Below are 24,322 nucleotides of genomic sequence, written 5' to 3'. Positions count from 1 at the left end.
CCTCTCCTTAGCCCATTGCAGTCTTGTTCTTTTTTGTTTACGTGTCAATGATGGTTTTCTTTTAGCTTTCCTGGATTGAAATCCCATTTCCTTTAGGCCATTTCTTACGGTTCGGCCACATACATTGGCTCCATCTTCCTCCCATTTATGCTTCATCTGTTTAGTTGTATGTTTTCAGTTTTCAAGATAAATGGCCTTAAGTTGTTTGTCTTGATGCTTTGATGTCTTTCTTGGTCTACCAGTACGCTTGGCTTTAACAACCATTCATGCTGTTTGTATTTGGTCCATATCTTGGATACAGCTGACTGTGAACAGCCCACATCTTTAACAACCATTCCATACTGTTTGTATTTGGTCCATATCTTGGATACAGCTGACTGTGAACAGCCCACATCTTCAACAACCATGTATGAAGAGTTACCTTTTTCAAGAAGTTTCACAATCCTCTCTTTTGTTTCAAGAGACATTTCTCTTGTTGGAGCCATGGTTCTTGCCACTCCACTTCGTCCAGCAGCCCTCCAAGGTGTCATGACTGCAGGTGTTTTAAGACTAACGAGCAGATCTAATCTGAGGCAGGTGTCCATTTAGGGAAAGGAAATTGACTGGGTGTGTCCTTATTTTCTACCTCCAATTTGAGTGATTCCATACTTTCTTCCCTGTGCTTTGTCAATAAAAGTAACATTCACTGACTTCCACAACGTTTTCTCTTAATTTCTTTGAGTGTTCCTGAAAGCCAACAAGTTGCACTTTGGAATGGCCTTATTATTGTATCACGTTTTTAATCTGAGTTTGTTTTACAGAATGAAATGTCTGACTGAGTGCTCATCCAAGACTGATGATTCCATACTTTTTGCCAGGGGTTGTATATGGTATGAATGTTTAAAGATGGTTACGTATTGATTCTAAGGGTATTGCTAGTGGGTTCATTCCTTCGAGCACAGCACTGAAACTTTAGTCCCACTTGCTGTTTGGGCCCCTCCCTGGTCTGTATAAATTGCGCTTAGATTGGGGTTCATCTTCCAAAAATAGCCTTTTTTCTTCAGCTGTTCAGGCAGTGAGGCCCAGATCTTAAAGGGCTACACCTATACGCATAGAATCTTGAGGGTTTACAGTACGTAACCAAAGTTCTATTTCATATAGACTTTGCCCTTTACGGCAATAGATATTGGGTTAAAGGCGAAGCAGGATGTAGACTATGCCTCACTGGGTCCGTTCGGTACCACTGTTATACAAACATACACCTGCTTACATTCCTAAAAACATCAGATTCCACCTTCATCTCGTGTGTAATTGCGCTGAGACTGTGCACCTGACGCACGTTGCGCACAAAGACAATAATCTCTGTGACAGATCAAAATTTGAAAAGACAAAATATTTTCCATAATGAACAGTCAGGAGAACTCACTGAAAAACATCCACCTCATTACTCAGAACTCTAAGAGCAGTACCTCTGGAGGCTGTGGTCCAGAGAAAATATACGCTTGTGAAGCAGCCTCACACAGCCAGTGTGACAAGCACTGAGCTGACAGAGGAAGTCCTTTAGACTGCTCTCTGAAAAGTACAAACAGACACTGAGAGCCGCATAAAGCAGTTGTGTGTGAGTGATAGCAGGAGCGAATGCCTACAGTACAGAGAAGATGGCTTCCTCCTCAGAGTTATGTGGAGAGGGAAAGAAACCATCCAACATTATAATTCTGGATCTGTGTGAGCTCATGATGCTTTTAGGAGTAAAAGCTGGATTCAGACGCAGCATAGCTGAGCTGCTCTCACCTTGGATTTTGAGGCAGGATGGAGCCACAGACCGAGCTGATGAATCACTCACTCTCTTTGCCGATGTCAGCACAAACAGCAGAGCTGTTTCAAGTGACAGAAACTTTAGTGATTTTCGATCTGTTAGCTTGATTTGAGTTTTAGTCAGTGTGTGTAAAACCAACACTAAATCCCACTGAGGAAGTAATGCACAAGATAGGTGAGGGTCTGAGCATTGCCTTTCAAGAAGTGTTTTATCAGAGAGTGATTAAACGCAGTTTCGTCACTGTAGCCCGCGTAACAGGAGGAAATGGCTGCAGCGTATGTTTTTTAATTGTGATGAAAGTCAATTTTCTGTCCATCAGCAGCTGGAGAAAAGATAAAATGTAGGGCAGGGGAAACGAGATGGCGTCCACGCCTTTCCCTACACACCAGCGTTGCCAAGCAGTCCATTTGGATGTGTAGGATGCTGTGGCGGAGGCTGCTCGTGCGCTCTGGATGGTGTGCACCACATCTTTAGAAAGACCCAGCCTCTCTAAGCGCCCCTAATTCAGGGGTCAGACTGAGTGGTCCTGATCTATTACCGGGAAGTTCCTGATCGTTCCTCCTCCCTGTAGTTGAAAACTGTGGACCAACTTCCACACTGTGAGGGGCTCCAGGAACTTTATGAGAAGAGACGTGAGCTGGCCACTGTCCTCTCACCACCAGACACACAACCTCCATCCCGAGAGGGATGCATCCCTGAACACAGAGATGTGAGATGTTGCTCTGCTCAGAGGGCTCCTTCTGATAAATTGTGGGGATTTTTCCAGTGGCGCAGATCAGCTTCCACCGAGGGGCGCACAGGATTGATACAAAAGCGGTTGAACTATCTTTGCAGGCGTCTTATGTGCAGCAGGCCCAGAGGGATCACCACTGGCAGGCCAGATACAGGCGGATGTAAACCTTGTGCTTCTTGATATGATGTTCTGTCTTCTACTCTTAGTCAAGTTCAATGCTGTGCTGAAGAAAAAAAGGGAGTTGAACCCCATTCTCAGCTCAATTTATACAGACCAGGGGTCGGATTTATAAAGCTTTTGGATGCACAAAAAACTTGCATACGCCACTTTTCACGCCAAGGTTGTGATTTATAAAATCCAAACTTGACGTGAAAATGTGCGGTGCCTCACACCAGCTCTGACCCATGCGTACACTCATTTTGGAGACGAGAAACTGCGACACAGATGGTGAAGTGAGGAATTAGAGCCACACTGTGTAATGATCACTGTCAGATGTTTAATTTACCTTCATCAGACTTAGATTTTTATTCAACTTTATCATCAGCTTTCTTAACAGTAATATTTATGCTTCTGCTGCTGCTGAGCCATGAGGACCTTTGAAATAAAAACTTAAATCTTAAAAGTTCACGCATGCATTCATCTCCTTCCTCCTCACGGCCCTGACCCACAGACCCCTCCCTGACTAGAGATATTTCAGCAAAGCACGACAGCAAAAAGCTCGGATATAGTCATGCTTTGGGTGCGCGCGCCCTTACTAGTGGATGTGTTATAAAAGATTCACTTTTGTGAATGTATGTCCGTATTTCTCACGCGCATGGAGTGTGTGTGTGTGTGTGTGTGTGTGTGTGTGTGTGTGTGTGTGTGTGTGTGTGTGGGGTCAGCCGTGGATAACAGGAAGGATCATTTTATTTGTTGTTTTTATCCCACCTGCAGGCTCTGAGAGAAAATTAATTTGAAGCTGAGTTTTTGATAAAAATCGTTAGATTACTCTAAACGTCTGTAAACCTGTAAAATGAGGGGAAATCTGTGTCAATTACTGACAATCTGTTCACGTGAGCAGCTGTCAGCACCCGTCATCCTCCAGACGCAGGACAGAGCGTGTCTGAACCAATCACTTTTATTGGCATTGATCAGCTGACTGATTTAAATACATCTTAACATTCATGAGGTACTTTACATTGACTGTTTATGGTTGAGTGTGGGCGTATAGAGGGCAGAACCTGAGGCGGGACCTTGTGCGCAAACTCTGGCGTGCGGCTGTGATTTATAAAGGGAAAGTGAGCAGAAATGTGCGTACGCACGGTTTTATAAATCTGATTTTTTTTTTTTTTTTTTTTTGTGTACGCCATTTTTGCTCTTTGGCCGTACATTCACTTTTAGTATGGTTTCCATGCAATCTTGTTTAAACTTGACCCCAGAATGGGATAAACCCACTAGTGATAGCCTTAAAAGGCAAAGCCTATACAAAATAAAGCACATAATAGCCTATTATTTGTTCTTATGTGAACCTCTAGCATACAAGAGTCAAAAAGTTGTGCTGGTACTGCATACACTGTGTATCTGAATGCAAATACAAAAATGACCGTGTGGACAGAAAAGGGAGTTAAAGAATTTATGAAGGCCTAAAATTGTTAATGTATTGCAAGGACTTTGATTTTGTTCTCTTGGATTTACTGTAAACAGTGACAATGTGTTGATTATGTGCAACACCTTTGAAATAAAAACATTAATAATAAAAAATATATATATAAAACAACCTTGAGTCCTACCTCACAGTTCCATCTGAGGAGGCAGACAACAAACTGCTGTCATCTCTGGACCAGCAGAGATCGTAAACTATTTTCAGATGGCCACTGAAGGCAGCTAATACTGTACCAGAGGGGATCTCATACACTGAAAAATAAGAACAGAAATATTTGTTACTCTCCCTCTCTGCAGTGAAGTCAGAGTTGTTGCAGAGAGAGGTGTGTAAAGTGCAGGTTTATTGGCTTAATAAAAGTAAATGAGCATTAGATTTGTAAAGAGGAGTTGTTTACCTATAACAGGAAAAGCATCTCTGTCAGCACAAGCAGCAGCCAGCATGGTTCCAGCACGAGAAAACAGCACAGTGAAACAACCCATCTGACCTCCACGAAACGCCAGGATATGCTTGTTAGGAACCCGACACATCTGCAACAGACAGAAGGTTTTTTCAAACTTTCATGTATCAAATATTGACAGTAGAAAAGATCCAGATGAGAACATAGAAGCTGAAGCCAGAATAGGACCAACAAGTGTTAAACACATTTATCAAAAAGAAAAAATCAGTAGGTCCTCTGGATGGTTCTTCTTTAGTGAAACGTTTCATCTCTCCTCCAAGAGACTTCTTCAGTCTGATGAGTTTCAGGTGAACTCAGCCTTATAAGCTCTGCCTGGGGGTTGGAGATTGGGGGGTGGTATCCCATCCAAAAGAAAAAAAAGTTTTTAAATTTATGATTAAATGCAACATAATAAATTTAATAAAAATAAATGAAATAAAAATAAATTTAATGAATTCCTGTCCCTGAGCTGTTGGCTTGAAGTAACTGAGCAATTTAGTTGGATAGCACAGTTTTAATGTCTGAAAATAAGCTGCTTAAAGTCAGCATCAACCATAAACTAAATAATATTTCTGTTTTTATTTCAGATTTAGTCAGTCATACACTTAGTTCTTATCAGTGTTTAAAAGAGGACATGTTAAAACACTGTTTAGGCAAAGTTAAAACATGAAACGTCAAAGTTCATTACAAGTGGCCCTTCGAGGGCCACCATGACGCTCATGTGGCCCTCAGAGAAAATGAGTTTGACACCCCTGCTCTATACCATACATCAGAACCAAATCAAGAATGTGATGAATGGAGTGAGTAGTTTTATGGACATTTTGACTAAAACCAAACTCTACCAAATTACTAAAAACTATGTTTAAGCTATCACTTTCATCATCTACATGAATACTGAAATCCCCCATTATTATAATTTTATCCGTTTTTAATAATAAATCAGAAAAAAAATCAGAGAATTCTGTCCTAGGTTATGAGTACTATTAATATTCATATTTATATATAGTAATCTTTTTAAAGGGTGGTTAGGGATGTTTTGACCGAACCAAATTGTTACACATTCCTCCACATTGCACTGCATTCAAATTTTGTGTAGCTAGCATATGTCTTGAGTCATGACTAAAACTAATATTCATATTTCAGTTGTTCACAAGCAAGGATGGGGCAAGGTTCACTGCTTTGTGAACAACTGCATAAGAAAACAGTGATTCAGTGAAACAATGTTTCTCAACATACAATTGCAAGGAATTTAGGGATTTCATCATCTACAGACCATAATAACTTTAACAACTCCTCCTTGGGATTTTGACCTACTGTATCTGCTTCAGACCTTGTCAGTTTTTAAAATTGTGAGCTTTCATGCATGGAAAGCTCCATCTCTGACCTTCTTCACCTAATCAGCATCAAATTGTGTCAGAACACAGATAACAAGTTGGTCTCACTTGCTTTCAAGCACAACAACTTTTTGCTGGGGGGCGTGGTCATGGCAGTGCAGTTTGGCTCTAAATTACAAATATTTCAGCCAATCTGCACCCAATTCACTATGATCGGTCCTAATCTATCTCCAACAGGAATGCAGTCCAATTTTTGGTGGGTGAGGCCTAGTTCCTCCATAGGAGGAACTGTGGTGAATTCCCCCTTCAATTATTTTAAAAATCAGCCCCAGTTCATGCTTTGACCAAGAATTATGAAATTCGGTACACTTGTAATGTATCAGGACCTACGAAAGTCTCTTGAAGCAATGGTCCTATAACACCACAGGAAGTAAACCATTTTGAATCAAAGCTACCATTTTGTCAATTTTATATATGTATCTGAGCCAACTCCTCTTACAGCTTCTAACATGCACACTTCACATTCACTCAGCACAGTCTTAAGGCATTGGACATCAAAACATATTAAGTTTTTGTTGTATAAAATCATGTTGTATATATTTTAGTTTGCCTCATTAATTCTTAATAATTTGTCAATGTGTTTTTATGCTCTGTTGTGTACTATTCTGTTTTATTGTGGAAACACTTTATGGACTGTGAAAAGCGCTAAACAAATAAAATTACTTATTTTAAAGTTTACATACTTGTAAAACCATTAATAATAATAAGGAGGCACGACAGCTCAGTGGTTAGCACCGATGCCTCACAGCAAGAAGGTCCTGGGTTCAATCCCCGGTTTGGACCTGGGGCCTTTCTGTGCAGAGTTTGCATGTCCTCCTCGTGCTTGCTTGGGTTTTTTTCGTGTACTCCAGTTTCCCCCCACCCCTAAAAACATCTACAATAGGTTGCCTTCAGGCCCAAACCACCCTTGAAAAAGAGATCTGAGATCTCAATGGGACTTGCCTGGTTAAATGAGGGTAAATAAAATAAAATAAATACTTGTGGCAGTTACAGACCTGACCCGGGAGTCGGCTCCATCTCAACACCGGCTGCTTGCTGTAAGGAGGTTGGGCCAGACTTCTCTTGGTGACCTCATTCTGCAGCTCACTGTAGAAGGTGCTGCCTCTCTCTTCCTGTAGAGCCATCATAGACCGGATACTGGGGTCCACCTGCACATCAAAAACCAACTCAGCTTCATTAAAGAAGTTCATACAACATTGTTCACTCAAAAACTATTACTTAACAACACAAGCATTACCTTCAAATGCGTACAGGTAGAAAGAAGAACATAAAGAAATACATAAAAAATGTCAACTTTAAGCTAGAAAAATGTGAACTCACATGCTCTGGGAGTTTAATCCCTTTCACTGTAACATAAAGGGTGGAAGCATATTTAGTTCTTGGATGTTTCCTCCACCACTCAAACACTTCTATAGTTTTAGGCTGCCTTTTTGCTCGAGGCAGAGGGCAGAAGAGCTGCAGGCGAAGCTTGTTATCAACATTTAGAACACCGTTCGTGCCAACAAGCTGAAAGTGTGAAAAATATGAAGCACGTATTAAAAATGCACAATACAAACCAATAGACACCAGTGTTTTGTTCTGAAAGACAAGACCACATGTGTTACCTTAAGAAAAGCCCACGCTATTTTTCTAAAGCCCTGCTCGTGCTTATCAGCATCAGTGTTGGCTTTTGCCTCTTCCATGGTCATAAAATCCAGGATCTTCATAAAACATTTAGAGAAAAAAAAACAGTCAGGGACGTTCAAATGTGAATGAACTATTTGTAATTAATTATGTCTTACTTCAAAGAAGAGGATGACTCTGGGGTTTCCATCATTTTGTCCAACAAAGTAACCAAAACGCTCATTGAATATGATCTGTTCCTGCCACTCAGGGATAATGGATTTGTTCCTCTTGAAGTTGAAAGGCTGAGTCATGATGGGGAGAATGTGGTCAACATTCTCCTGCTCGTAATATGAAGACACGGGCCGATGGCTTTAAAACGAAGAAAAGAAATCCATAAATAAAACGTTGAAACAACTAGACTTCTGTTCTGTAATTGAAGATGTTTTGCCTTCCATCTGAAAAGTCTCAAACTGCAGAGTGTCGTGTTTCAAGCTTTAAACTGGATGAAAAGCTCTGTTAGGTTTGGAGAAAATCCTCTTGAGTTTCTCAGAGACTCCAGCAACATATGGGACTATAATGTTTCTGTGCTTGTGTTGTGGTTTATAAATATTTAACAAAAACCGAAATATATGATTCAAAGAATAAAGGCACTTTGTAGAATTGAGTTTGTTTACTGCAATAAGCAAGGCACAAAGGTTAACAGAGAACCTATCAGCTCTCTGTCAGAATTCTATGAACTGACGCCATCCTTGAGACCCTCCTATATACCTCTGAGATACTTATGTTATCTGGACAGACAATGACATCATTTCTCAGCTCCTGTGTTGGGCCAAGGAGAATATAACAGTCTGTAATGGAACTAATACTTTTATGTTTAAGCAAGTAATTCATGACATCCTTTAATGACCTAGGTTTTCATGACACAGAGCCCCACCACCACCTCTGACCCTTCCACATAACAAAACAGACAATCCTGTTTGTGTTCAAGATGATCCAAAGACTTTTGTGTGATAACGTTTTGGAGGGTTTAGAAATGACTGTGGGAGGAATAAAAATTGAATTACTGGGGTTGGGATTTCAGAAAAGTACATATACTTAGGTTTATGTTGACATTTTTTTTAAATACATTAAAGAGTTTTTTTTGTTTTATTGATCATTTAATTGGTGATTTAATGATCAGATGGGGGAGATGTAATGGAACTAATACTTTTGTGTTTAAGCAAGTAATTCATGACACCCTTTAATGACCTAGGTTTTCATGACATGCTGTTCATCTGCAGATAGAATGATTAAAGTCAGAATAAGATTTGCTAACAACAGTCATTCTTAGATATCACTTGTGTTTATCTTTGTGTTTTCCATTGACCTTGTATCAAATCTTGCTAAGATGACATAATGGTGTTTGTTAATATATATATAAGACCTCTCGAGTGAGTGAGACAGTGTTCGACAGTGGACAGTGTGGAGAGACTGACAGAGAGAAGCAGAGGCACAGAGACAGGCCAGATTGTTCTCTGTGTTTCCTGCTGTTGCAGTAAAACTCAGCTGATCATCCCACGGAGTACCTTCATTCTTGTACCACGTATTTCTGTCTTTGTTAAATAAATATTGCCATAACACAGTCAGCTCAAGCAGCGGTACAGCAGAAGTCTGATGCATTGAAGGCTTATCTTAACATAAAAAAACAGCCTCTCAGGAGCAGCATCTGTCCCAGGCTGAATGTAAAATAAATTAATGTAAATATATAATGTAATGTAAAGTATACAGTTAAATTATTAAATATTTATTATAATATAAAGATAGTTTGTCACCTCTCAGGATTTTTGGGAGGAATAAGTTCTTCAAAATAAAACCACATTTCCTGTGTAGGGGGTCACCTCGATTGGAATAAACAAGAAAACTGTCTTGGACCTCAGGCCTCGGACGGGCCCTTTAAAGAGACAAAACTCTGTTCCACTTAAAACTGAATTTGGGTACTTGCAAATGTCTGGTTTGTTAACATCTACAGCCTGATGTTTGTTGTCCCTAGAGCTGTTGGATTAATAAGTAACTAAGCTCGAAGCGTGCTTGTTGTTGTTGATTCTTAAACTTCTTATAGGAAATTAAGTTGTCACCTTAAGTGTATAGTAGTGATTTTGTTTGATTGTGTAAATAAATGATCGCATTTATTGATGGATCAAAGCAAAATTCACTGAACTGAGTCACCTTTGTGTCGTGTCATTCACTTTGCACGGAGGAGATATTTTCCCTAATAAACAAAGATCACTTGTTACATAATTTCCTTATAACCTTCGTTATAAGAGATGTAAGATCATTACACCAGGATAGTCTTCAAGAGGTACTTTGACTTGGTGTTTCTCCAAAAATACACCGTAAAATTATTTATTCTAGGTATAGTGTAAGTAACTGTTTAACATGATATAAAAAGAGTTGTCACCTGGATTTTGGAGAAATAAATTTCTTAAAATGACAAAAATACATTTATTGGATAGTATTTATGAGGTACTTTGACTTTGCAGCTACATTCCCCTGCTCCTTGGGCTTGGACCCCTAATCAGATGTCAGTTAATTTCTGTGAGTTTCATTGTGATCTGTTTATTGGTTCATGATGTTTGGACTATGTGTTGGAAATGATGCTGAGTCACTATTAAACCAAAGTTTAGTTCCATACCTGCACAACAGACAGAGTTAGAATCAGTTTTATGTTTGAACATTGATTAGCTGTGGTGCCCACTAAATGGGACTGACTTCAGAAGTTAAACAGTAGGGGTGTAAGAAAATATCGATACACTGAAATATCGCGATATTTCATTTCCTGATACTGTATCGATATTCTAAAGCCCTGTATCGATTTTTAATTAAGGTTTAAAATGTCAACCTTCTTGCCAACAATTCATTTTTATGTTGTAGTTCAGCCTCTGACCACTAGTTGGCAGCAGTGAGCCAGCCATTTGGCTCCTCTACCTCTTGAGCGCCAGAGAGTAAGGGTAGCATTAGCATTGTAAGTAAACATTAGCTTTTTTTTCAGTAAGAGGTTTTTATTTAATAGAATTTTTTGGACAAAAAATTGCAATATATCGCAATATATTGCCTTGCTTACAGTAACCCAATATATCGGGATATATCGTATCGTGACCCCTCTGTTATGATATGTATCGTATCGCCAAATTCTTGCCAATACATAGCCCTATTAAACAGCTGCAGAAACAGTACATTCAGTGACTAATTTCTGAGAGTTTCATTAAAATCTGTCCACTGGTTCGAGATAATAATGCCAATGCTACAAACAGATGCAGGCAGAAACATTATGGCTGCTCTACATTTGGTGGCAGGCAATAAAAATAAGTCATAAAAGCTGGAACACATTTTGTGTAGTTACGTAAGATGAGAGGGTTTGTTCTCACCAGTCCTCTTTCTTCACATACTGTCCTGTGGTCTCATCAATGAGATGGATCTTCACCATGGGGTGTGAGATCATAAAGTCTGTATTGAGGCGATCTGTTCTGTGGATAAAGATTCCAAGCACAAGATTGGCATCAAACGTCCCCTTCTGTGGCTCTTCGGAGTCAGCTTCACTTTCTTCTTTAAAAACTGAAAGGTGGAGATTAGAACAGGAGTTTTATCAGTATCTACTTGTGTTTATTATCACTGTCTGTTAGCAAAATACCCTGCCTGGCCAAAAATGTGTCACCACCTGGATTTAACTAAACAAACAGTTTATCCACCCATTGGATAATTACCAGATGAGTGACTATGTTTCATCTGACAACAAGTTATTTAACTCTAACTGACGCAGTGAGCAGATTCTTATTTGTTAAACAATCATGTCTAAAGACACATCCTGTGGTTGTGGAAGAGATGTTCATCTGTTTCAGAAGAGTCACATAATTGGCATCAGACAGAGAAAACATCTAAGGAGATTGGTTAAACTACTAACATCAGGTTAAGAACTGTACAAAGAAGATTATGTGGTCTGATTAGTCCAGACCATAGACTTAAATATCACTAGACTGAGCCCCATCCATACCGTACACTGGTAGTGTCTGTGACAGCATGGAGGAGCAAAAACGGCGACCTAAAAGGGCAACAGTTCACAGCTTCCATAGAAACTAATAGATAAACAGCAGCTGAACTGGATCTGTTTCACAGATTATCTGTCATGTTTTTACAATAAATTAATAATTATGTTAATTTCATTCAACAATCATGTAAAACAGCAGATTTATACCAGAAAAATAAATAATTTATAAATAACAATGATCTAAACCAGACCTGAAGTCAGCCTGTAACTTGGACTTTAGCTAGTTGAAAAATGATGACTTCAGCTAGTAATAAAGTATATTTATTATTTTTTCTTACTGTTATAAAAAAAATAATTATTGTTATTTAGCAAACAGCAGTTAGAAAATGTTCTCTGGTTTTAGGATGAAACTTGTCTCTATTAGCTAACATCTTCTTAACAGGTCAGGTTCCTCTAACAGAAACCTAAAAATAATTACATTTATAATATTATTTTACACTCTGTAGGTCTAAATATTAATCAGACATTTATAATATTATTTTACACTCTGTAGGTCTAAATATTAATCAGAAGACAAATCAGCTGTAATATTTAATAGTTTGTGTTAAATTGTAGCTTTATTCAACAGTGCTAAACTCTGTATATACACTCCAAAAGCTAATATCTGCTAACCAGTTCAATAAATAACAGTGATTACATGGACTTTATAAGATTATTTTAATTTTAAACTGCTACATTATGTTCTGCTCAGATCACATTGAGCTAAATAAGATCAAATCTGCTGACTTGTGTTGTGAAATGAGACGTTTTCCTGTTTATCTTCTGTTAATAAATCCATAACACAAACAGCTTTTCTGACATTATTTAAAACATTAGATTATATAAACTGTAAAATATTAATAATAATTGGATTAATATTATTATTAATAGTTTTAATGATTTCTACATCGTCAGTCCTTTTTTTCTGCTCTGTTGTCAACATGTACAGTGATGGGAAATCCAGACTCTTGCCCGTTTAGCGTTAGCCTTTAGCTTCTCCAGACGATCACATGGTCACCTGGTTTCTGAGCTCCAGCTGTTCTATAGAACCTCCTTGGTCCAGACTTACATAATTGTTGATAGATAATAACAACAACACATACTCTGAACATCTGAGATCACTCATAGTGTTATTTTTAAGTTTTAACCAAAATGGCTACAACTCTGTCTTTTCTCTGCATGACACAATCTTAGTCTGAAACTTTGGTATGAAAGTTTTATGCCAAAGCAGAGAAAACATCTAATGTGCGAGATGAAACTACTAAAATCAGAGTGCTGAACTGAAGGCTCTGTTAGTTAATGATCTGATAACTGATTATCATATTGATTTATTCTGTCTTACTGAAACCTGGTTACAACAGGAGGATTTTGTTAGTAAAGGAATCCACTCCTGCTAATTATTTAAATTTTCATGTTCCTAGAACAACAGGTCGAGGTGGAGGAGTAGCTGCAGTTTTTCAGTCAGAATTATTAAATCAAATATTAGTTATAATTCCTTTGAGTCTTTGTACTTCAGTCTTTCTCATCCAAAATGGAAATCGGGAAAACCTCTGTTACTTGTTGTTATTTATCGTCCTCCAAGCCCTTATTCTCAGTTTTTATCAGAGTTCTCAGATTTTTTTGTCTGATTTATAAAAACTGATACAATAATAATAATAATGGGGGATTTCAATATTCATGTAGATGATGAAAGTGATAGCTTAACTTTTAGTAATTTGATAGTCAATTGATTTTACTCAAAATGTCCATAAATCTACTCACTCTCTCTCACACTCGATCTGGTTCTGACGTATGGTGTAGAGAGAGTAAGAACTTAATAATACTTCCTTACAATCTTGTTCTCTCTGACCATTTTTAATAACATTTGAGTTTATATTAGCTGACTTCACAGCTATTGAGTAAATTTCATTATAGTAGATGTTTATCAGAGAACGCCGCAGCTAAATTTAAAGAATCTCGTCCATCTTTATTTTCCGCTGTCTTACAGAATAATGTAACAGAACAGTAACTTAGATGGTCTTGTTGGTAATATTATAACTTTAATGCAAACCTCTCTTGATGAAATTGCTCCACTAAAAAAGAAAGTTATCGATCGGAGGAAGCCGACTCCTTGGTTTAATTCAGAGTTACGTTCTTTAAAACAGGCATCTAGAAAACTAGAAAGAAAATGGCGCTCCACTAACATAGAAGAATCTTATTTAACCTGGAGAGACAGCCTGCTAACCTATAAGAAAGCCCTTCGTAAAGCTAAAACTGTCTATTATTCATCTTTAATAGAATGGAATAAAAACAATCCTAGGTTTCTGTTACTGTAGCTAAACTAATGAAAAGTCCTATCTCTGTTGAGCCATGTATCCCTATAACTTTAAGTAGTGATGACTTCATGAGATTCTTTATAGATAAAACAATTTTAATAAGGAATAAAATTCATGCCAAACTTCCTGCTACTGTCTCTGATTCTCTGTCAGATGAGGCAGCTTTAGTGTTACTAGAACCTGATTTATGTTGGACAGTTTATGTCCTGTTGAGCTCTCTGAACTATCTAAAATAATCGCTTCATCCAAACCATCAACATGTCTGCTAGATCCCATCCCAACCAGACTGTTCAAAGAAGCATTTCCCTTAATTAATATCCATATTTTAGATCTAATTAATTTGTCTCTAATGAATGGTTATGTGCCACAGAGCTTTAAGGTTGCTGTAATTAAACCTTTACTTAAGAAACCTGATCTTGATTCAGGAGCTCTGGCCAACTATAGACCTATATCTAATCTCACATTAATCTCAAAAATTCTTGAGAAAATAGTTGCAAATCAACTACGTGAACATCTGGATAGAAATAATCTAAATGAAGAGTTTCAGTCAGGGTTTAGAGCTCATCATGGCACAAAAACAGCACTGGTTAAAGTTACTAACGATATTCTCATGGCCTCAGACAGAGGACTTGTGTCCATTTTTGTCCTGTTATGTCTGCATTTGATACAATCGATCACAATATTTTATTACGTAGACTTGAACTTGATATTGGGATTATAGGAACAGCTCTAAAATGGTTTGAGTCTTATTTAACTGATAGATTTCAGTTTGTTAATGTTAATAATGAATCTTCTGCTTACACCATAGTTAGTCATGGAGTTCCTCAGGGTTCAGTGCTTGGACCAATCCTCTTTGTGTATGTTTCCTTTAGGCAAAATTGTTAAACAGCATGGGATAAATTTCCATTGTTATGCTGATGACACTCAGTTATATTTATCCAACAAACCTGATGAATCCAACCAGTTACTTAAACTACAAGCATGTCTTACAGACATAAAAACATGGATGACTCTTAATTTTCTACTTCTAAACTCAGATAAAACAGAGGTTATGTTTTTTAGACCTGAACATATTAGAGATCAACTTTGTAGTCTTTCAGCTCCTCTGGATGGCATTAATCTGGCCTCCAATTCTAATGTGAATAACCTTGGTGTTATTTTCAATCAGGACATGTCTTTTAACCATCCCCATTAAAAATTTTACCAGGACCGCCTTCTTCCACCTGCATAATATTACTAAAATGGGAAACATCTTGTCCAAATATGACGCAGAAAAACTGATTCATGCATTTATCATGTCTAGACTGGATTAATGTAATTTTTTATTATCTGGACATCCAAAAAACTCTTTAAGAAGTCTTCATTTAATCCAAAAAGCTGCTGCTAGAGTTTTAATGAGAGTTGGAAGGAGAGATCATATTCCTCCAGTTTTAACTTCTCTCCACTGGCTCCCTGTCAAATTCAGAATAGAATTTAAAATATTACTCCTAACATACAAAGCTCTTAACAACCAATCTCCATCATATATTAAACATCTTATTGTTCCATACTTTCCTAACAGAGCACTTTGCTTAGTTATTATAGTTAATTAGTTATGCTGTTAAAGACTTAGACTGCTGGAGCACAAACTGACCACATTTCCTCACTCTGCTGTTATCTTTAGTCACTCTCCTCTACATGTTTATTTTTATTCTATCAATAACATGTTTTCTTTGTCTCTCTTCCAGAGGAAAATACACCTAGACCAGACCTGCTGGCTTCTTTAGAGTTATTGTTTTGTTTTTGTTTTTTGTTTGTGTGTGTGTGTGTGTATGTACAGTGCCCAACAGTTGTGACTTGGCACTTTAGAAAAAAACTGAATTTAATTGAACTGAACACTCCCACAATGAGTGATATGCACCGTTTCAGGGAATGACAGGCTTTTAATTTAGAATGTGAAATTACAAACAACTGAGCCCTATTACCGTGTTTTTTCTTCTTTTTCTTTTTCCCCTTTGATTCTGTTTCAGCTTTCACATCAGCATCATGATCTACTTGTTCTTCTTGGTCCCTGTGGGGGGAAAAAAAGGAACTGATACCTTCATTATAAGAGAAAAAAACATCAAAACCTCATATTAAACAGAGCAATACTCACCCAACATCTGACTCCCTTGTCACAGATTTTAACTTCTTCTTTTTCTTCTTCCCTACATCATTATTCAAGGTAATATTTTGTGACCCAACACTTTTGTCTTCTTTCTCAGCCTTTGTTTTCTTCACAGTCGCTACTTCTTCCTGCTCTATCTGCTGCTGGTATTCATTCAGCAGGTGTTCCTCTGCATCTTCCACCTGGTTTTCTGCTGAACCCTCTGTGCTTCCTTTGATTTGTCCCTTTTTGCTTTTTCGTTTCAGTTCTTTTCCACCAGCACCAACATCTGGTTCCAAAGCCCTGCTGTCATCCTTGGAAGCATCTGGATCCTCCTGGATGTGGTCTGTGATGTCTTTAGGTGAATGCAGGGTAGGGAGACCCCTTTTACTCTTCCTCGTAGATTTTGATGTTGTAATCTCATCTTGGTTTTTGCTGTTGTTGATGTTAGCCTTTTCTCTTCTTTTGTTCTTGGTGTAACGAGGGCTGCCCTGTTCAGGATCATAGGTGTTCTGCAGAATGGTCTCATCATCTTCTGTGTTCTTTTCAAGGTTAAGATTCTTTCTGAGACTCTGAAGCTGAAAACAGACAGAGAGCACCAAACGGATATTATATGCTTTACAAGTTCTTCTTTGTTTAACCTCCCTGCTGGCTCTGAGTCAAAATGACCCATGAGGCAAGATAAATGCTAGATGACTTTCATAAAGATGAAACAGAGGTTGTGAAGCCAAAAGAAGCAGAATTTTACCTAATCACCAGAAGAAGAGAAACACTAGCTAATAAAAGAAGCAAAGCCTACCCAAAGTCTGAATGTAGCAAAAATAAATAGCTAAAAGTATCAAAAAGATACAAAACAGTAGAAAAAAACTAAATGCAATAGAAGAGTAGCAGAAGAACAAAAAAACAGAGCCAGATCACAGAAGAGATTCTACAATGCTTTTGAAGGAATTACAAAATTTGTACATTTTCTGAGAAAAATATTCATAATTACAGAAAAATCTTAAAGACCTAAAAGTTATAAAGACTAAAAGTTATATCACCTATCTTCTGAATCAGGTGGGTGATTTATTAAAGGCTAAAATTGAACAAATTATGCACAAATAGTTTGAATCAAAAATCTGTACAGAAAAATTAAAGAAAACAGGAAAACAACCAAACAAATGCTGTGGTCCTATATGAGGTATATTGACCTGAGGTGTTACCTCGTGTCTTTTCATGGTCAGAGTGAGCAGCCAACTTATGTGGGGGGAGGACTGTGCATCATGCAGGAAAAGCTGTGTTTCTGAGTCTGAGTTTGTGAAAGGAGAAATGCATCATCTGCTGAAATTAAGAGGGATAGTGTTTATAATTTGAAGGGACTGGAAATGTTTGTAAAGCCAAAAATTAGAACAAATTTGAAGGAGCGATGCAGCTCTGTCCGAGGAATTCAACTGTGGAACAACTTGGACAATGACCTTAAAAATGCTGGAACAATTTATTCAGTTGGTAGAAAGCTTAAAAGTTTTTTTATGAGATATGTGTATTGGTTGAAATTGAGATTTCTGTTGTGATGTTGTTTTGTTGATTATTTTAAGCTATACTGTGAAAGTTGAGTTTAATTTCTGCGTGCTGTATGTTTTGTAGGTACATATTTTTTAATGGGGGCATATGTTACAAGATTGTTTTCTTCTTTCTGCTCCTTTTCATTTGACCATGCTGTGTTGTGTTTTTTTCTTTTTGACGCAACATTATTATTATTATTTGTATTTTAATTCATGTTCGAATGAAATAAAGTATTAAAACATTTAAATAATGGTGGGTTTGTTGTTCCTTCTTAGGAAACTGTCTGTGCTGAGCGGGGGCGTAGGAATGAGTTTACTATTGGGGGAGGGGACATAATATTGGAAACCTGAAAGATTCATAAATTTTCTGTGCAGAAATGTGTCATAAATTAACTACACTGCAAAACATTCACAAAATGTGTTTTGAACTTTAATTTTCTTCCTTTTTCAAATGTTTCTTGGAAAATAGTGTTGTGGGCAAACCACCCAATAAAAAGGCTTTAATGGGGCTGAATAATTCTGTATATTGTGAAAATATCATCACAATCTAACTGTGCACAATATTTATATTGTAAAGGACTGCTTGGAGTGCAGTAATTGTTGACTAATGTATTTAAAGAGTTTTGAAGTTGTACTTTTCTTGTTAGCTATTTATTGTCATTTTTCACTTCGCACAGTCAAGATATTAACAAATAGTGAGAAATACCTTGGTAAGAATTTTCCTCATAACCTTGAGTATGAAATATGTAGGAAATGAGCTTAGGATGTAATAAGCTTTTCCCACATCTCTCATACTCAAGGTTATGAGGAAAATTCTTGCCAAGGTATTTCTCACTATTTGTTAATATCTTGACTGTGCGAAGTGAAAAATGACACAATAAGTGGAATGCTTAGACGAGTTTAATTTGTTAATAATGACTATGCAATCATTTATTTACATAAATTAAACAAATCATCAGTTACACCTGATTGTGGGTATTTCATTTCCTATACAAGCATCAGAATTAATGAGATAAAACCCGCGTCCAAATTTCAATTCACATCAACTCAGCTTACTTATAATAAGACAGTAAAACGTTAGTTCTGCTGTTAAACAACCAAATAATTTTACTGGCACTTTTAGCTTAAGTTTTGGCAAATCAAAGAAATAAGAAAGAGGAGAAAAGTAATGTTAGTGTTTCTGCTACTTTTACTTTTACCAAAGTGTGGGTCAACCGGAACTGCACGACTTTTCTTGACTCAGGTCCACAATACACGTCACTCCAAACACATCATCTTTTACCTGATGATGACTTTTTAAGACACCCTCGAAGTAGAAAAACTGGCTCGCCTCCGATCAGTCAGTGAACTGTTGTCGGCTCGCTTACCGGTCATTGGCGAACAGGTGTTATTTTCAGGTAACTTTGTGTTTGTTTCAGTCCAAGACAGAAAAATTCAAGCCGTATCTGGTTTCTCCTTCAGAATAAAACATCTCCCCATCGGGAGGTACAAAACACACTTGGAGGCTTGAAGCCTCGGGCTGGAACACCGACAGGCCTGTCGGGTCCCTGGCTGTAAAATCTCCCTAATTGGCTCGTGGGATTAGATTTTACAGCCCCAGGGCTGAGATTTCTCTGAAGAGAATCACAACCGCCTTCCTTCTTTGAGTTAGGAAGCCAGAGTGTCCTCAAAGCCGTCCGGGTTAGTAATAAGAATGGACAAACTTTGGTTCCGCCCTCAGGCTTAGAGATGAGTCAGAGAAGAAAGATAGAGACTTGCCAGCCAGGTGCGAGTCAAGGTTAAATTCTGTGGTTGTTCAACAACATCATGATAACCTCTTTAGCCTTCTTCTGATAGACTCTAAAAGAAATCACTGCAAAACATTAATGGTGATTAACTATAACATTTCTGTTTATAATCAGCTATGAACCATTCTTTTAGTCCAGATAAATGAAAGATTTTCTCAAGAAAAAATCCACAATTATATTACTGTGTTCACAGTAAAATAAAAACAGTGATTTACATAAAAACACAATGAAAACATTGTAATCAGATTCTCTGTGATTTTTTATACCATTACAAATCTTTAAGGCACGATAAAAGAAAAGGAGTCGTTCTACATTTCCTGTGACAGTCATTATCATGATTTAACAAATGCATAAATATTCTTAGTTAAACGACAAATGAATCACGAACAGAAGAGATTGTTCTGTCCATTATCTGATTAAGAGAACTGAKDRRTTCTCTTCCACGGTTAGAATGACCTGTCATGGCCTAAATAGAGTTTAGTTTGTGACAGAGTTCCTGTCCTCTCGTCAGGCCTGTCCGAGGCCTGCTTCGAGGCATAAAATCTTGTTTCTTCACTCAAGGTGACCCCTACAGCTTGTAGGACAGACTCTCAGCAGCAAAGGTTCACATCAGACACAAATGACTTTGCCAAAAATACTAAAAGCCACATAGACTAGGAAGTTTAGATTAGATTAGTTCAGATTAGAGAGAAAGAAGAGAAAAAAATTAATTCACACCTGGTATCATCATTGCAATTTTTACAAATATTACTGCCATCACAAGATTTTCTAATATCAAATATCTGTTCTGTGCTCCTCTCTTACCTGATGGTCTGCTCCTGCCTCTCCCTCACTCTTCCTGCCTCTGATGTGCCTGCATGGCATCAACATGTTTACAACAGAGAACACTACATGTAATGTACAGCACCAGCAAGTGACTTACAGAAGATAAAAAAAGGTTTTTATCATACAGATATTTAAACAACTGATTAACAGATGTATACATCTCGTATGCTATCAAACACTTACAATAAGTTTTGAAATGAAAAAAAACTGACCCTGACATCAGTCCTTAGCTGTTCTTTCTGGATCTAATATAAACCTGACCTCACACACTGAAACTCCACCTGACTCTCCTTTCTTTTCTCTGAACCAGTTCTTCTCATAATAAAAAATTTTTGTTTAAAAAGTAATAAATATATATTTCACTAATTTAAACCTTGCCTGAGCTTCCTCCACCTTTCATTGCTTCAAATGTCTCACTACTGTAGTGGTAACCCCCTTACCTCACCTCACCTCACCTCGTCTCACCACTGGTTGACCTTTAAACCTGAGGTCAAACCTCTCCTCTCCTCAGACTGAACTATTTCAGCTCTGCTGAAGAGCTATGAAAAAATAAAAGCTTTCCTTTGCCTCTCCTTTCCTCTGAGAGAGAAACACGGTTTCTCTTCCCATAGAGATTTGCTCTTTGTTGATAAAACAAAAATAAAATAAACAAACCTTCTCCTGTTACTGTTTTCTCTAAACGTGTATAATTCAAATGTTTCTACGCTTTAAAATGTTTGATTTTGTCTTTATTTTTAAGGGCTCTCTAATTTAGCTTATAACAAATCTGCATTTCTTGTTTTGAACATGTTTAGACATTTATGAGTTAATGATAACAATACATATATCTTTGTCAATGCTCATATTTTATTCTTTTGTTTCTTTTGTTTTTGATAAGCATTACTTAATCATTTTTAATAGTCTGCCTAGGCAGTGTTTATAGTTAACCATTAGTTAATTAGAATATTAAGAATGTTCTTTAAGAGTTGAATTACTTTTACTTCTGCTAACAAAATGTTCATGTGTCACATTCTGATTATTGCTTGGGTTCCCATGCGAACTTGCACCTGCAAGATAAACACCATTCACTCGCACACTCCTACACTTCTTTCTTTCCTATGAGAACACAGCTCGCTGTGTGTCTTTATAAAACCTCTGTTTTGCTCTGTTCTGTCTGTGCCTTCGCCCTGCTGGGTCAGGGGACGCCGGTCGTCCCCCAGCCTCTTTGCTTTCTTTATCTTTCCAATTCCTTTCCTTTTTGTTGCAGCATATTTTTCCTTTTCAATTTTACAAGGAAACATACGACGGCATAATAGGGTCACTTTGCAGATGAAAAAAAAGGAGCTAATCTCTGAGAAAAAACTCAGAATTTCTGAGATTAATTTCAGAAATTTTCGAGAAAAAACAGGCAATTATTTTATGTTGAAAAGTTGCAATTTCGCTAGAAAAAACTCAGAATTTCTGAGATTAAGTTCAGAAATTTTCAAGAAAAAAAACAGGCAATTCTTTTATTTTGAAAAGTCACAAATTTGCGAGGAAAAAAATCTCAGAAATTTCCGTAATTGAAGGCAGAAATTTGCGACATTTAAACTAGATATTTTCTGACATGGTAAAGTCAGAAATTTACAAGAAAAAAACTCGTAAATTTATGAGAAAAAAACGCTGATGTTTTCAGGAATGGCTAAAGGGCGATTCCACCTGTTTTCACCTTGAGCATCTTTAATCCGCTCTAGTTTAAAAACTAAAACACAGAGACTTCAAACCTGGACTAGATTATTCTACACTGTTTGCATAATGTTTAAAACCAAGTGTGTGATTTGTGAAACATATATTTGATATGTGAAGCTCAAGGAAATATGGTGATTTCAGCACTTTTATGCATTTTATGAACCAACTGTGCATGGTGGCCGGATGGAGAGGTGAGTGAATTAGAGTGACTGAATCAATCATCCAAAATGATCATGGAGCCTATAAAGAAAAATAATTCTCAAAATTTTATGCAGCCACACAATATCACCGTCAATTTCCCCAATGTGTGATGACATGTTCTGTTTTGGTAACCGGATATTTCAAAATAAAAGTCTATGAATATTTTGAAATATGTTTTTCTTTTTCTGTTACGCATGTTGTAATGCTAATAATTGTAATGTAATGTTGTAAAAATAAAGTTTACTGACTTACTTATTGCTTCAGTCACTCACACCAAACGCATTTTTAAGCGTCGGGGGAGTCGGGTTTACATGCAAATTCAATGATGGACCGTGGACGTGCGGATCAGCAGCTCGTCAGTGCGCAGCCCCTAGTGCAACTCACTTATCTGATAAATTAATTATGAATTAATTATCTGGTAAGCGTGATGCGCTCTTGCTCTCAGTAAATAAAGTAAAGCCACTTTCTTTATTTCATCTGCCATACACCTGCAGAGGAGGCTCTGGACGTGCATCAAGAGCAATTTGAAGAGCGTCTGTCTGACATCAAAGTGTACAAGAGTCCAACTTGAAGCATTTGTGTGTTTTTGTGCATTCGGTGTGAAGTTGATCGCAGCATAATTTCTCTCCAAAATGCATAAAATTCAAAAACTGCATAAAAAATGCTGAAATCACCATATTTCCTTAAGCTTCACATATCAATTATATGTTTCACAATCACACACTTGGTTTTAAACATTTTGCAAACAGTGTAGAATAATCTAGTCCAGGTTTGAAGTCTCTGTGTTTTAGTTTTTAAATTAGAGCGGATTAAAGATGCTCAAGGTAGTGAAAACAGGTGGAATCGCCCTTTAGCCATTCCTGAAAACTTCAGAGATTTTTTCTCATAAATTTACGAGTTTTTTCTTGTAAATTTCTGTCTTTAATATGTCAGAAAATATCTAGTTTAAATGTTGCAAATTTCTGCCTTTAATTATGGAAATTTCTGAGTTTTTTCTCGCAAATTTGCGACTTTTCAAAATAAGACAATTTCCTGGTTTTTTTTCTCGAAAATTTCTGAAATTAATCTAACAAATTCTGTTTTTTCTAGCAAAACTGTGACTTTTCAACATAAGAGAATTGCCTGTTTTTTTTCTCGAAAATTTCTGAAATTAATCTCAGAAATTCTGAGGGGTTTTTTTCTCGGAGAATTTGCTCCTCCTCCTTTTTTTTTTTTTATCTGCAACGTGGCCCTAATACGCCGTAGTAGAATTATGCTTTTTAAGTGGAGTTAAAACTTTTGTTTTTGGGCTGCTCTGAACCTACGAGCTCCCCTGGAGATATCCTGCTGCTGTGAGTTTACCAAACGAGCCTGGGTCTGAACCACTGCTAACACGCTGCTGACTGACCGAGTCCAAAAGGCCTGCATCCATTCGGCTGACAAAGAGAGGCCACTGTGTTTGCTCTCCATCAGGCTGACACCCGAGCTGAAGTCTTGTCTACCTTCCTCGTTTGGTTGGTCCTGGGCTACGGTAAAGCTGCTGATGTGTGCTCACTTCGGTCCGCAGGCTCACAGCTAAAACACACAATTTAAAAATCATTACCTTAGCAAAGATTTATTTGTTTGTTTGTCTGTCTGTCTCTCTGTCTCCCTTTCCCTTTCTCTCTCTTTTTCTCATCTCTCACATTCATACACACACATCCATAAACATCCGCACGCACACACACACACACACACACACATACAGCACCTAAATGTACATAAATACCCTGTTTTTGCTTAGTAAATCGTTCCATCTCATGTAACATGTGATGTGAATGACAATAAAGTATCTTGAATCTTGAATCTTGAAAAACTGTTAGACAAACTGCTTAATTAATCAGTTCAACTGCTAGGAAAGTAGAATATTAATTGTGTTATATTGAGAGCTTATTTACTGTTCAATCATTCATTGCAATCACTTGTTAATTACTCAATATTATCCTCATCAGTCAGTTAGTTTTTATAGGCATTGTTCTGTTTATGTTCATGTTGAGGGTTTTTGGGTTATGGGAAGGGACACCATCAGATTCTGTTTTCACTTCTCAGGACAATAGTAAAGTTATGTGTTACATTATATACATTCTGGTACTTTGTGTTGTTGTTAAAGCGAAGAGAAATGGGCTGAGCTATGAGAC

General features: G+C 37.3%; 1 protein-coding gene across 2 annotated transcripts in view; it reads right to left on the bottom strand.

Moving 5' to 3' along the window:
- Window positions 1-24,322, bottom strand: part of ahi1 (Abelson helper integration site 1) — a 71,032-nt gene that overhangs the window by 30,811 nt on the left and 15,899 nt on the right. For both annotated transcript variants that reach the window (XM_014021327.1, XM_014021326.1), the window contains 9 exons: window positions 16,115-16,683; window positions 15,945-16,030; window positions 11,010-11,196; window positions 7,782-7,974; window positions 7,605-7,700; window positions 7,321-7,506; window positions 6,996-7,148; window positions 4,565-4,697; window positions 4,298-4,421 (listed from right to left, as the gene is read on the bottom strand). In XM_014021327.1, the coding sequence (XP_013876781.1) occupies window positions 4,298-4,421; window positions 4,565-4,697; window positions 6,996-7,148; window positions 7,321-7,506; window positions 7,605-7,700; window positions 7,782-7,974; window positions 11,010-11,196; window positions 15,945-16,030; window positions 16,115-16,683 (1,727 nt within the window). The remainder of the gene's footprint in view (window positions 1-4,297; window positions 4,422-4,564; window positions 4,698-6,995; window positions 7,149-7,320; window positions 7,507-7,604; window positions 7,701-7,781; window positions 7,975-11,009; window positions 11,197-15,944; window positions 16,031-16,114; window positions 16,684-24,322) is intronic.

This window comes from Austrofundulus limnaeus, unplaced genomic scaffold, assembly GCF_001266775.1.
Source record: "Austrofundulus limnaeus strain Quisiro unplaced genomic scaffold, Austrofundulus_limnaeus-1.0 Scaffold287, whole genome shotgun sequence".
NCBI lineage: Eukaryota > Metazoa > Chordata > Actinopteri > Cyprinodontiformes > Rivulidae > Austrofundulus > Austrofundulus limnaeus.
The sequence above is the reverse complement of the archived record's forward strand: the minus strand, read 5'-3'. Positions and strand labels throughout refer to the sequence as shown.